The sequence below is a fragment of the Bufo bufo genome, chromosome 8 (assembly GCF_905171765.1).
Source record: "Bufo bufo chromosome 8, aBufBuf1.1, whole genome shotgun sequence".
Classification (NCBI taxonomy): Eukaryota; Metazoa; Chordata; class Amphibia; order Anura; family Bufonidae; genus Bufo; species Bufo bufo.
The window spans coordinates 19,582,578-19,597,355 of record NC_053396.1 but is presented as its reverse complement, the minus strand read 5'-3'; the positions used below and the strand labels follow the sequence as shown (position 1 = coordinate 19,597,355).

The 14,778-nt window shown below is 49.7% G+C and overlaps 1 protein-coding gene across 2 annotated transcripts in view; it reads right to left on the bottom strand.

The window, feature by feature from the left end:
• The window catches only part of WNK3 (WNK lysine deficient protein kinase 3), a 114,415-nt gene that overhangs the window by 26,652 nt on the left and 72,985 nt on the right, over window positions 1-14,778 (bottom strand). For both annotated transcript variants that reach the window (XM_040404952.1, XM_040404951.1), the window contains exons 12-16: window positions 13,956-14,005; window positions 2,208-2,349; window positions 2,004-2,120; window positions 668-811; window positions 530-584 (exon numbers count right to left, since the gene is read on the bottom strand). In XM_040404952.1, coding sequence (XP_040260886.1) covers window positions 530-584; window positions 668-811; window positions 2,004-2,120; window positions 2,208-2,349; window positions 13,956-14,005 — 508 coding nt within the window. The remainder of the gene's footprint in view (window positions 1-529; window positions 585-667; window positions 812-2,003; window positions 2,121-2,207; window positions 2,350-13,955; window positions 14,006-14,778) is intronic.

Genomic DNA, 14,778 nt, shown 5'->3' with positions numbered 1-14,778 from the left:
ACTGCTACAGATGCAATGGCGAGAGGGTAAACAGAGAAGAGGAGGCGGCGCTAGCACGGCGCACGCCTTCTCTTCAAAAGGCTGATCGGTGGGGGTGCCGGGTGTCGGACCCCAGCCGATCCGATATTGATGATCTATCCTGAGGATAGGTCATCAATAAATATAACTTGGACAACCCCTTTAACTTACAGGCAGTTCACTGAACCTAGTTGTGATTACCTGCAATGTAGGCAGGGCTACATTGTGATCTTTGGCTGAGCTACCAGCATGGCGGATGGTGGTCAAAGTCACTCTGTAGCCGAGTACTTTTATTTAAATGGGTATTCTGGTTGCAGAACGTTGTCCCCTGTCCACACCATTACTTTACAGTACATCAGGAAAAAAAATGACATCTCAATGGATATGATGCTTATGCAGACACAGTATTAAAAAGGGTCTCGAGTTAAAATGTTTTTGCTTCCAATGTTCTGCAAAGTAAATGTAGTCTGACTTGTTAAAGTTCTGCTACCTCTCCTTGTAAAAGGCTTACCTCCAGTTGGGGCAGATGGCGGAGCTGCCACTTGCACATGCTCAGAAGATCCCGTCTATAAGAGGAATTTACAAATTTAATATGACAGATCAATTCCAAGACGTGGCCGGTTTACCGAACAGCATTACATGAACTCACTTGGCTGGTTGACTCTGATGGGGCAAGTTCAGCCCGCCCTTCCGCTGGAACACTGCGCAGTATCTCCTGTGCTTCGGTTACAATCAGCTTCAGCTCCTCCACAAATTTTTCTTTCTCAGCTTCCAGTACAAAGTCGTCTTCAACCTAGGAATTCAAAAAACTTTGTCAGTGATTTTCTGTCACATGTCTGATGCTTACAAGCTACACTGCTGCCATGTAGCATCATGACTTCTGCTTCAAACAGATTCTGTTGGCAAGTGTCAGCATGCTTTCACTGATAAAGGTGCAAATGACTGTTGCACACTGTGGACTTGCAGTGGTGGAGTCCCGAGTTCAATGACGTAGCTTGCACTGATCCAGAGTAACAGTCTGTGGTACAGCAGTGTCGTGGGTTAATACCTCACACATCATATTAATGACCAGAAGCTGAACAATACTGCGCTTCACAGAAGGTAAAAATCATCAGAAAAAGCTTAGGCTACTTTCACACTTGCGTTTTGTCCGGATCCGTCATGGACGGATCTGTTCAGATAATACAGCCGCCTGCATCCGTTTCAGAACGGATCAGTTTGTATTATCTGTAACACAGCCAAGACGGATCAGTCTTACACACCATTGAAAGTCAATGGAGGACGGATCAGTTTTCTATTGTGCCAGATTGTGTCATAGAAAAAGGATCCGTCCCCATTGACTTACATTGTGTGCCCGGACGGATCCGCTTGGCTCAGTTTCGTCAGACGGACACCGAAACGCTGCAGGCAGCCTCCAAAGCGGAAAGGAGACGGAACAGAGGCAAACTGATGCATTCTGAGCGGATCCTTTTCCATTCAGAATGCATTAGGGCAAAAGTGATTTGTTTTGGACCGATTGTGAGAGCCCTAGGACGGATCTCAGAAACGGAAAGCCAAAACGCCAGTGTCAAAGTAGCCTCATTTGACTAAAACTTCTCTCTCTCTCCATTATGTCAAAATCTCCCAAATTATAAAAGGACTGCATTGGGACCCCGTCACCATCCTGGATAACAGTTGGGGTGGTTTGGGAGGCTAAATCCTCATGACAAGTTCCCTTTAAATGGAGCTCTACTGCAGTTCCCTTGCACTGCGGGCGCCACAGGGCCAGAGTACAAACATGATCAGTGGGAGTTAGAGCTCAGACCCCCTACCGACCACAGAATGATGGCATATACTACCTATATACCATTTATTTATGAGATAGGAATACTCCTTTGAGACATGCATTACCTACCAAAAAAAGTTTGAGAGGTTTACATATTAATAACATAAATGACTCCAGAAGAATAGATTTAGGCCATTTTACACGTTCCAGTAAAACTAACCATATAAAGGGCAATGTCCTCTGGGGCATCACCGTCTGCATCAAATTTAAAGGTGACCATCTTGTTGTTGTGAGTCTCCAGTTGGCACTCCACCATGTTATCGCCAAAGTTTGAGACCTGCAGGTATGGGGAGGAAGAACAGAAGATGAGAGATTCTCACTTGCATTATATAGCAAATTACAAACTCCAAACAGACATACGTACCCCTAGGAAGGACAGATTGAAGTGAGTCATTTTATCCGGCCTGGGGCAAGAAGCCCGCCGTTGCTTCATCTTTTCATTCTTGCCATTTCCAATGGGTCCATCAGCAATGGCAGTGCTGTCCCTGGGATAGTCAGCCTGGGCACTGCAATGCAGTATGTTTATTACCAAAGGTAGACAACACATATATGCACCACTGAATAAAACCTTTCATTTTTTTGCGCTACTTATAGGCACAAAGCGTTAAAGAGGCTTTTTACAGAAGTCTGAAATAGAGAAATCTCTTGTGTGTCGGGATCCGACAGGCAGGTATGTGACCGCTATTGCATGGTCGCTTGTGCAAGCAGCTTTATATCAGCTCAATAAATTTTCTTTATAGCGGATTTAAAGCCCTGGCCTGTAAAGATTTACAGCACACGGATCTTGGTTGGTTCATATAAAAATAAAAGGTGGAGGATCTGAGTCCTAGCGTCCTTGTCCCTTGAATAACCTGAGACAAACTGTGGACTTGCTGAATGGTAAAGCTGTAGTTGTAAGGCTATGTTCACGTCGTGTCTCTGTTAATAAAGGAGGCCACAAGCCATGTGAGGATCCATTGTACAACAGATCCCAAGTGCCCATCATCAATGTATCAAGCTCCCTTTACATGAAGCAATCATCGGTACTGTACGTGACTGATCAAGCATTCGGGCCCATACAGTTTTATTATTGTAGGCACCACGTGTGGTATCACAGCCTAATAACAGGTCAGTTACCAAACGTATCACACAGGAAAATGCTTTAAGGGTTTGTCCCATTCCACGGCGAGATGGGACTAAGTGCCGGCCAGGCTTAGGGAAACAACTGGGCGAGCCAGTGCTCCACTGTTTTCTGTAGCTACCATTGTAGTAAATGGAAGCTGTGCAAACGACGTAGCAGAACTAGCTACCCTGCTTCCATAATTTCTGGAGTAATAGAAGCAGGAAAGCTGGTTCTGCTACACTGCTTGCATAGTTCCCATTCAATACAATGGGAACTACAGAAAAAGTGTGATGGCGGCCCATTCAGCTGCTACCTATGACAGGCCTGGGAACCTTCACAAAGCCCCAGGCTTTCATTGCAACCAATTGTAGCCCCGTGATCTAATTGCAGGGGCTCCAAAGAGAGCCCCTTCCCTCTGTCTAACCTTGCACATGCTGTGGTCGCTATCGACAGTGGCACATGAGGGATTAAATGACTGGGATCTGCATCATCGCTGATACCGCTAACTGCCAGCAGGTATCGGATGCGGACAAAAACCACTTGTGTGCATGAGCCCTTAAGGGTACTTTCACACTTGCAGCAGAGGATTCCGGCAGGCAGTCCCGTCGCCGGAACTGCCTGCAGAAACGGCAATCAGGACGCAAACTGATGGCATTTGTGAGACAGATCCGTCTGACAAATGCATTGAAATACCAGATTCGTCTCTCCAGTGTCATCTGGAAAAACGGATCCGGTATTTTTTTTTTAAAAGATTTAAAGGTCTGCACATGCGCGGACCGGAAAAACGGATCCGTCAATGCGGCAATTTTAATCCGGCACTAATACATTTCAATGGAAATTAATGCTGGATCCGGAATTCCGGCAAGTGTTCAGGATTTTTGGCAAGAGAGAAAACTGCAGCATGCTGCAGTGTTTTCTCCGGCCAAAAAACGTAAGAGGGACTGAACTGATGCATCCTGATGAATACTGAACAGAATGCTCTCCATTCCGAATGCATTAGAATAAAACTGATCAGTTTTTTTTCCGGTATTGAGCCACTGTGACGGAACTCAATACCGGAAAATAAAAACGCTAGTGTGAAAGTACCCTAATATGACAGAAGCACAATGTTTAATAACTTACCTTTGAACAGCATCTTTTGCGGCCCAACAGAAGTGAATAGGTCTGCATCCGACCCACAAAAAATGGGGATTGAATGTGGACAACAAACCACGGTCGTGTGCCTGAGCCCTTAACCTCTTAAGGACATAGGGCGTACAGGTACGCCCTTGTGCCCTGGTACTTAAGGACACAGGGCGTACATGTACGCCCTGTGTATTTTCGATCACTGCCGTGCGGCTGGCAGTGATCGGAACCCGGTGCCTGCTCAAATCATTGAGCAGGCACCTAGGCTAAATGCGCGGGGGGGTCCCGTGACCCCCCCCCCATGTCGGCGATCGCGACAAACCGCAGGTCAATTCAGACCTGCGGTTTGCTGCGATTTCTGAAGTTTCTGGTGCCCGCGGTCCCTGACCACGGGGATCAGAAACTTTATATGCCTAAAAAAAAAGTTTTATTCACCCCCCCCCTGCACCCCCGAATGATTTTTATGGTGGCGGGAGGTGCAGGGGGAGGGATGCGGGCGGTGTGGGCGGTGCGGCAGGCGGGATCGCGATCCCCCGCCCGCCTCCCCTTGTATAATCGTTGGTGTCTAGTGGGGATACCAGGGTGTCAGCACATTGCTGGCACCCTGGTATAAACGGCTGACATCTGCTATGCGATGTCAGCCGTTTAACCCTTTCCATACAGCGGTCCGTACGGACCGCTGTATGGAAAAGGTTAACAGCGCAGGGAGCTCCCTCCCATCGGGGGGCTGCTGTGCCTTTTGCAGCCCCCCGAGGGAGAGAGCCCCCAGAGAGCCCCCCGAGAGATCCCCTCCTTACCCTTCCCCGTCTGCGAAGTTCTGAGCAGTACTGAGCAGACGGGGAAGGTTCCCATGGCAACAGGACGCCTCTCAGGCGTCCTGCTGTCCATGGTGCTGAACAGATCTGTGCTGAAAGGCATAGATCTGTTCAGTGTAAGTAAAATACAGTACAGAACAATATATATTGTACTGTACTGTATTATACAGACATCAGACCCACTGGATCTTCAAGAACCAAGTGGGTCTGGGTCAAAAAAAAGTGAATAAAAGTGAAAAAAAAGTAAAATTCAAAAAACACATTTATCACTGATAAAAAATGAAAAAAATAAAATTCCCTACACGTTTGGTATCGCCGCGTCCGTAACGACCTGATCTATAAAACGGTCATGTTACTTTACCCGAACGGTGAACACCATAAAAATAAAAAATAAAAAACTATGATGAAATTGAAATTTTGCCCACCTTACTTCCCAAAAAAGGTAATAAAAGTGATCAAAAAAGTCGCATGTACGCCAAAATTGTAACAATCAAACAGTCATCTCATCCCGCAAAAATCATACCCTACCCAAGATAATCGCCCAAAAACTGAAAAAACTATGGCTCTTAGACTATGGAAACACTAAAACATGATTTTTTTTGTTTCAAAAATGAAATCATTGTGTAAAACTTACATAAATAAAAAAAAAGTATACATATTAGGTATCGCCGCGTCCGTATCGCCCGGCTCTATAAAAATATCACATGATCTAACCCCTCAGATGACCACCGTAAAAAAATAAAAATAAAAACGGTGTAAAAAAAGCCATTTTTTGTCATCTTACGTCACAAAAAGTGTAATAGCAAGCAATCAAAAAGTCATATGCACCCCAAAATAGATGCCAATCAAACCGTCATCTCATCCCGCAAAAAATGAGACCCTACTTAAGATAATCGCCCAAAAACTGAAAAAACTATGGCTCTTAGACTATGGAGACACTAAAACATTTTTTGGGTTTTAAAAATGAAATCATTGTGTAAAACTTACATAAATAAAAAAAATTGTATACATATTAGGTATCTCCGCGTCCGTGACAACCTGCTCTATAAAATTACCACATGATCTAACCTGTCAGATGAATGTTGTAAATAACAAAAAAAAAAAACGGTGCCAAAAAAGCTATTTCTTTTTACCTTGCCGCACAAAAAGTGTAATATAGAGCAACCAAAAATCATATGTACCCTAAACTAGTACCAACAAAACTGCCACCCTATCCCGTAGTTTCTAAAATGTGGTCACTTTTTTGGAGTTTCTACTCTAGGGGTGCATCAGGGGGGCTTCAAATGGGACATGGTGTCAAAAAAACCAGTCCAGCAAAATATGCCTTCCAAAAACCATATGGTGTTCCTTTCCTTCTGCGCCCTGCCGTGTGCCCGTACAGCTGTTTACGACCACATATGGGGTGTTTCTGTAAACTACAGAATTAGGGCCATAAATAATGAGTTTTGTTTGGCTGTTAACCCTTGCTTTGTAACTGGAAAAAAAATATTAAAATGGAAAATCTGCCAAAAAAGTGAAATTTTGAAATTGTATCTCTATTTTCCATTAAATCTTGTGCAACACCTAAAGGGTTAACAAAGTTTGTAAAATCAGTTTTGAATACCTTGAGGGGTGTAGTTTCTTAGATGGGGTCACTTTTAGGGAGTTTCTCCTCTAGGGGTGCATCAGGGGGCTTCAAATGGGACATGGTGTAAATAAACCAGTCCATAAAAATCAGCCTTCCAAAAACCATACGGCGCACCTTTCACTCTACGCCCCGCTGTGTGGCCGTACAGTAGTTTACGGCCACATATTGGGTGTTTCTGTAAACGGCAGAGTCAGGGCAATAAAGATACAGTCTTGTTTGGCTGTTAACCCTTGGTTTGTTAGTGGAAAAAATTGGTTAAAATGAAAAATTAGACAAAAAAATGAAATTCTCAAATTTCCTCCCTATTTGCCAATAACTCTTGTGCAACACCTAAAGGGTTAACAACGTATGCAAAATCAGTTTTGAATACCTTGAGGGGTGTAGTTTCTTAGATGGGGTCATTTTTGGGTGGTTTCTATAATGTAAGCCTCGCAAAGTCACTTGAGACCTGAACTGGTCCCTAGAAATTGAGTTTTTGTAAATTTCTGAAAAATTTCAAGATTTGCTTCTAAACTTCTAAGCCTTATAACATCCCCAAAAAATAAAATATCATTCCCAAAACAATTCAAACATGAAGTAGACATATGGGGAATGTAAAGTCATCACAATTTTTGGGGGTATTACTATGTATTACAGAAGTAGAGAAACTGAAACTTTGAAATTTGCAAATTTTTTTCAAATTTTTGTTAAATTAGTTATTTTTTGGTGCAAAAAAAAATTTTTTTTTTACTCCATTTTACCAGTGTCATGAAGTACAATATGTGACGAAAAAACAATCTCAGAACGGCCTGGATAAGTCAAACCGTTTTAAAGTTATCAGCACTTAAAGGGACTCTGGTCAGATTTTCAAAAAATGGCCTGGTCCTAAGGTGTAAAAAGGCTGTGTCCTTAAGGGGTTAAAGGGGTTGTCCGAGTTATGAAAAAAAAATATAGCACGGTAAATCTGATGGGCAGCAATATATAACTAAGAAGTTTTAAATAAAAAAAAAATTATATTTCCTCATTTCCCTGGTTCTCTTCTGGCTCTTTGTTTACCTGCAGTAACAACAATCTCTGCCCCTCCCCCTGCTCTGCAAAGGGAGTGAATAAGTCTGCCCTGAGTGATATGTCTGACTGCTGGGATACTCAGCAGCATGTTGTATGTGTAGGACTGCAAGTCCCAGCTGTACAATGACACTGCTGATACACATAGGATCTTCTCCCTACCTGTTCTTGTGCAATGCTCTGCAGAACTCTTGTCAGCTTCTGTGCCCAGCATTTGTCTCCTCACTGCCTGCAGCTACTCAGTAAAGCCTTCAGCCCCGAGTCTGTGCAGCTGAAGGGGTTAATCTTTCCTTAAGTATCCAGTGGGAGGGAGACACAGGGCAGAGAGCAGCAGCAGCAGAGCAGGGAGGTTTGTACAGACACATATCTGCTCTGTCAGGTTTGTGCACGAAACATCATATGAGAAGGGAGAGCAGCTGACATCACAGGTCATGTGACCCTCAGTGAAATATGAGAAAAGGAGACTTTTGTATTACTTACCAGTAAAGTCTCTTTCTCGCTCTTCCTTGGGGGACACAGGAAACCATGGGTATAGCTCTGCTCCCTAGGAGGCGTGACACTAAGTGAAAGCTGTAAGCCCCTCCTCCATCAGCTATACCCTCAGCCTGGAGAGAGAGACTGCCAGTTGCGTGTCCAAGTAGTGAAAGATAACCACCAACCGGAAAAAAGAACTGTCGAGCCCCAACGGGGGCAACCAAGCCGGAACCACAACTGTAACCCAAATGAAGGGCGGGTGCTGTGTCCCCCCAAGGAAGAGCGAGAAAGAGACTTTACTGGTAAGTAATACAAAAGTCTCCTTTTCTCGCCCATATTCCTTGGGGGACACAGGAAACCATGGGACGTTCCAGAGCAGTCCCAGAAGGGAGGGACCAGAACAAACTAGACCAACACCAGAGGCATCAATCAACTGCCGCCTGCAACACCAGACGGCCTAAAGCAGCGTCAGCCGACGCATGAGTATGCACCCTGTAGAACTTGGTGAAGGTGTGCAAGGAGGACCAAGTGGCCGCCTTGCAAATCTGCTCCGTAGAAGCCCGATTCCTCTGAGCCCAGGAAGCCCCGACCGCTCTAGTGGAGTGAGCGGTAACACCGAGGGGCAGGACCTTGCCCTTGGCGAGATAAGCCTCAGTAACAGCCATCTTGACAAAACGGGCGATAGCAACTTTGGATGCCGCCATCCCTCTGCGCGACCCCTCCGGAACCACAAAGAGCGAGTCAGTACGCCTGAAAGAGCTGGTTACCTCCAGGTAAACCTTGAGCGCCCTGACAACGTCCAGGCGATGAAGCTTCCTCTCCCGCGGGTGGGAAGGGAAAGGACACAAAGAGGGGAGAACGATGTCCTCGTTCAGATGAAAGGCGGAGACCACCTTAGGAAGGAAGGAAGGGACCGGACGAAGAACTACCTTGTCCTGGTGGAACACTAGGAAAGGTTCCAGATAGGAGAGTGCAGCCAATTCGGACACCCTCCGAAGAGAGGTGACGGCTACAAGGAAAATAACCTTGCAGGACAGAAGTCGCAAGGAAACCGTCCGCAGAGGCTCGAAAGGAGAAGCCTGGAGCGCTGAGAGAACCAGGTTCAGGTCCCAGGGCGGTACCGGAGGGCGGTACGGGGGAACCGCGTGAGCCACGCCCTGAAGGAAGGTCTTGACAGGACCAAGGGGGGCCAGTGGGCGCTGAAACAAAATGGACAGCGCAGACACCTGACCCTTCAAAGAACTAAGGCCCAGACCTTGGGCAAGTCCGCTCTGCAGGAAGGACAAAACGGTGGGGAGAGAAAAGCGGAGCGGAGGAATCCCCAGATCGGCACAGAACCCCAAATAGGTCCTCCAGGTCCTATAATAGATCCTAGAAGAGGACGGCTTATGGGCGCGGATCATGGTGCGGACGACGTCTGCAGAAAAACCCCTACGTGTCAGGACGGTGGTCTCAACAACCACGCCGTCAAACGTAGGGACCTTAAACGCGGGTGGAAGATTGGTCCCTGAGAGAGAAGATCTTCCCTGGCGGGCAGCGGCCAGGGCGCGTCTGCCAGGAGCAGCATGAGGTCGGCATACCAAGACCGGCGGGGCCAATCCGGAGCGACCAGAATCACCGAGACGCCTTCCGCCGCGATCTTCCGAAGGACCTTGGGCAGGAGTGGGATGGGAGGGAATATGTATGGACGCGCGAAGCCTCGCCAAGGAAGAACGAGGGCGTCCGCTCCGCAGGCTCCCGGATCCCTGGCCCTGGACAGATAGGCGGGGACCTTGTGATTGAATTTGGAGGCCATGAGGTCCACGTCCGGTATGCCCCAACGAAGGCAAATGGCCTCGAACACCTCTGGGTGAAGAGACCACTCGCCGGGGTCGACGGTGGTGCGACTGAGGAAGTCCGCCGCCCAATTGTCCACCCCTGGAATAAAAATTGCAGATAGGGCCGGGACGTGGGCTTCCGCCCAACGGAGAATGCTGGTGACCTCCCGCATTGCTGCAACGCTGCGAGTGCCCCCCTGGTGGTTTATGTACGCCACGGCCGTGGCGTTGTCCGATTGCACACGAACTGGATGACCCTTCAGCAGATGAGTCCAGTGTCGCAGAGACAGAAGGGCCGCTCTCAGCTCCAGGACATTGATCGAGAGTTTGGACTCCGATGGAGACCAAATGCCCTGGACGGATCGGGGAGGAAACACGCCTCCCCAGCCCAAGAGACTGGCATCGGTTGTAACCACCAACCAGTTGAGCGGCAGAAAGGACCTGCCCAGAAGAGGGGACTGCAACCACCAGCGGAGAGATGACCGCACCGGAGGCGATAGATGGAAGGGATGATCCAGAGACTCCGGCGATTTGTCCCAGGAGGAGAGGATCGCCCGTTGGAGAGGGCGGGAGTGAAACTGCGCAAATGGGATCGCTTCGAAGCAGGCAACCATCTGCCCCAAGACCCGCATGCAGAAGCGGAAGGACGGTCGACGGTGGAGAAGGAGACCCCGAATCGCCCGACGGAGGATCAGTCGTTTTTCCGAGGGAAGACGTACCTCCGCCGCTCCCGTGTCTAAAAGCATTCCCAGGAAGACCAGTTGTCTGGCGGGAGGAAGGGAGGACTTGGGGAAGTTGATGACCCAACCGAATCTCGCCAGAGTCTCTAGAGTGAGATCCACGCTGGCAACCGCTTGGGAAAGGGACGGAGCCTTGATGAGGATATCGTCCAAGTACGGTAGCAGAAAAACACCCCTGGAACGGAGTAAGGCCAAAACCGGGGCCAGGACCTTGGTGAACACCCGGGGGGCTGTTGCCAGCCCAAAGGGAAGGGCGACAAACTGGAAGTGGAGGTCCCCCACGGCGTTTCGGAGGAAGCGATGGTGACACCGGGCTACCGGAACATGGAGGTAGGCATCCTGTATATCGATGGAAGACATGAAATCTCCCTGCTCCAGGGAAGCCACCGCGGAACGGAGGGACTCCATCCGAAACCGTCGAAGGAGGAGAAAACGGTTGAGCTTTTTGAGGTCCAAAATGGGCCGCACCGAACCTCCCTTCTTGGGAACTACAAAGAGGTTCGAATAGAACCCTTGGAACCTTTCCTCTAGAGGAACGGGGGTAATCACCCCCCTGTCCAGTAAGGCTTGAACAGCCGCTAGAACGCAGCCGCGCTTTTCGGGTCCCGCGGGGGGCGGGAGCGAAAGAACCGATCTGGAGGGAAGGACGCAAATTCGATTTTGTATCCTGAGGACACAATTTCGAGAGCCCAGGCGTCGGAGACGTGAGCCATCCAGATGTCCCTGAAAAGGAGGAGCCGGCCCCCCACCCGGGTGGGTGGGGGCGCGCCTTCAGGCAGAGGACTGCTTTGCTGCGGGTGTGCGGGCAGCCTGCGGCCTGCGCCAGGAGGGCTGCGCCCGAAAAAACGGCTTCCTACGCTTATCCTGGGGAGGGGCCGAAGCGGCAGCTGCGGGGGGAGCCCCAGAGGTCCTGCGGGAGGACCGAAAACGAGACGCACCAGGGCGTCCGCGGGGGGCGCCCCTGGCTTGGGGTTGAGGAAGATGGGTGCTTTTACCACCCGTGGCCTCCGAAATAAGCTCGTCTAGGCGGACCCCGAAAAGACGGGAACCCGCAAACGGTAGCCCCGCCAAGGAACGTTTGGAGGCAGCGTCCGCTTTCCAAACCTTCAGCCAGAGCTCCCTCCTGACGGAAACCGCCAGGGCGGAGGAGCGTGCAATAAGGGCTCCCGCATCAAGGGAGGCCTCACAAACAAAATTCCCGGCCCGAATAATAAGCTGGGCCAAGGAACGTAGGTCCTGGATGGGGACGTCCGAGTCCAACTCCTGTTCCAGCTGCGCACCCCAAGCAGAGATTGCTTTACCTGCCCAAGCAGAGGCAAAAACCGGTCTGAGAGCAGAACCGGAGGCAGCAAAAATGCCCTTGGAAAGGGTCTCCATGCGACGGTCCTCCGCTGACTGAAGAGAGGACCCGTCGGGAACAGGGATGGCCGTGTTCTTTGACAGACGGGCCACAGGGGGGTCCACCTTGGGTGGGGACGACCAGGTGGCCACGACATCGGCTGGAAAAGGATAGCAAATGTCCAGCTTCTTGGGATTGACAAAACGGACGTCCGGGCGAGCCCAAGCCTTAGACACCACGGAGGAGAAATCAGAGTGGATTGGAAAGACTTTTGAGGCCTGCCTGGGTCTGATAAAGGAGACGCTAGCTGCGTCAGAGCTAGGGGGGTCATCTTGCACCTTAAAGGTGTCACGAATATCCGAGATGAGTTGACCCATCGCTGAGGCTAGCTTGGACGGCAGGGCCGAGTCCATTTCCAAATCTGAAACCGCCAATTCACCTTCAGAGAGCGAATCCTTTGGAGAGGAGAGGCTCGTCTGAGTGCGCACGCGTGGCGGGGAGAGGGAGGCATCCGAGGAGGAGGCTCGCTCTACTCTAAGACGCTTCTGAGAGTGCCTAGCTCGGGAGGGGTCACTAAGAAGGGGTGAACCCGCTGCAGCGGCAGAAGCGGTGGACCCGGAGGGCGCGACAGTAAGAGTGGCGTCCTGCGGGGTAGGCGGCCTGTCTATTAGGCGGCCCACGACATGAGTGAGGCTTTCCACGGCCTGGGACAGGGATCTAGCCCAGTCAGGCGGGTCAGAGGAAGCAGGGAGCGACACAGCGGGCGACTGAGGCTGCGGTGGAACTCGGCATGCAGGACAGTGCGGATCAGACTGCCCCCGGGGAAAGGGTTCCCTACAAGCAGTACAGGCATGGTACCAAGGCTTGGCGGCTGCAGAAGGGTCTGACATGGTGGAAAAAATGTTGCCTTAAAGTGGGAGACCCCAGGGCAAAAGGAACGGGGATTACACCCAACAACAGTACTGGTGGCACGGAGGGGGTTAACAGTCCTACCAGACCCGGATGATGCAAGCGGCAGCAGCAAGGGGAGCAGACTGAAGGAGGCTGTGGAGGAGAGGCAGCAGGCACGGGGACGAATAGCTTCAGGATCGGACGCAGAGAGGATTCCACGCAGCACTATGCGATGTGGAGCCCGACAAAAACGGAAGTAGCGGAGCGCTGTGAAGCTCCGCCCACCCCTTGCCGCGCTGAAAGAGACGCAGAGCCGCGCGCGGCAAAATGATTTTAACCCCCAAGGTGGATGAGTGCCGGCCAGATGAAATGGCGCCGTTCGCGCCAAGAAAACGGCCCCCGCCGCGCCTGATGTGGCAGGCGGCCTCCTGCCTACAGCCGTCCCCTGAAGGCAGAGTGGGATTGTAGCAGCGGTGGGAGGAAGGAAGGGGAGGCTGGAGCAGCCACTCTCACCATACGCTGTCTTCGCCCTCAATCCATCCAGCAGGGTCGCCCCTTCAGCTACTGGCACCGCAGTGGCAGGAAGCCGGGGGAGGGACTTGGCGTGCGGGCGACCCTTGAGCTGGCGGGACGCAGGGGAGCGAGGCTGCCCTGGTCCACCTTGTCTTCTGTGGGGGAGGCGGCAGTGCGGAATTACCGGCACTGGCGCAACTCAACCCCGGGAGAAACAGAGGGGTCTAATGCGCCTCTGTTGTCCCTGTAAGTAGAAAAAAATCGAATTAAAACAACAAAAAACGCAAAAATAAAAATTATAGGAAAAACAACCCTGCATAAGCAGGGGGTGTCTTGCCTCCTTGGACACTAAGCAAAAACTGGCAGTCTCTATCTCCAGGCTGAGGGTATAGCTGATGGAGGAGGGGCTTACAGCTTTCACTTAGTGTCACGCCTCCTAGGGAGCAGAGCTATACCCATGGTTTCCTGTGTCCCCCAAGGAATATGGGCGAGAAAGGAGCAACTACAGATGCAGTAAGTGCATGGTAAAGCCTTTACATTTAATTTGTTAGAAACATAAAAAGAACAAAAAAATAACTCGGAAAACCCCTTTAATATGACGGAAGCACAACGTTTAATAACTTACTGTTGAACAGGGTCGACTTTCTGAACACCAGAGAGTTCTGCCGGATGTGCCTGGGAAACATAAGAGTGATAATTAGAAGATAACACAGGTATAACAAATATGGTACAGCGCTGTAGTGAAGTCAGGAAAAGACAGAGATGTGACCTACAAATAGAAAACTGCTCAACAATCCTGGATCAACTGTCTATGGGGGAAAAAAAATTGCAACATTTCTTTAAAATATGATAAATTTAATAATAGATGTTCTCTCATGAAGACAACCCCTGTTTGTATGTCCTATTAGGGAGAGGAGACTGTGCTAGGGACCCTCGTTCATGAGTCTAAACACAGAGATGCTCTGCGTGAGCGGCTCCCGTCCTGGTGGACCTGAGACATCATTCACAGTTTATAGATAGCTGTCAATCACTGATAGTACTGCCCACTGGACTCCTAAGCTCAGAATGCTTTGCTCACGTTTTGCTGACTTTGTTTCAATAGAACTTTACATCATTCTAATCAACTCCTCTTGTTCTACAACTTGGCTTTAGACTGCACTGAACTTTCATGGAGAGAGGATCCCTTTGAGGGGCTTATTTGTTGGGACATGGTCACCTCTACTGGACCTTTTCATCTGGCTGATGGGTTTGAGCAGAGAACTGGTATGCATTCTGCCCAGCTCCTTCTGCTCTATGACTTGGCTGCCGACTGCACTTTCATGGAGAGAGGATCCCTTTTAGGGGCTTATTTGTTGGGACATGGTCATACCTGCTGGAACTTTGCATCTAGCTGATGGGTTTGAGCAGAGAGCTGGTACGCATTCTGCTCAGCTCCTCCTGCTCTATGA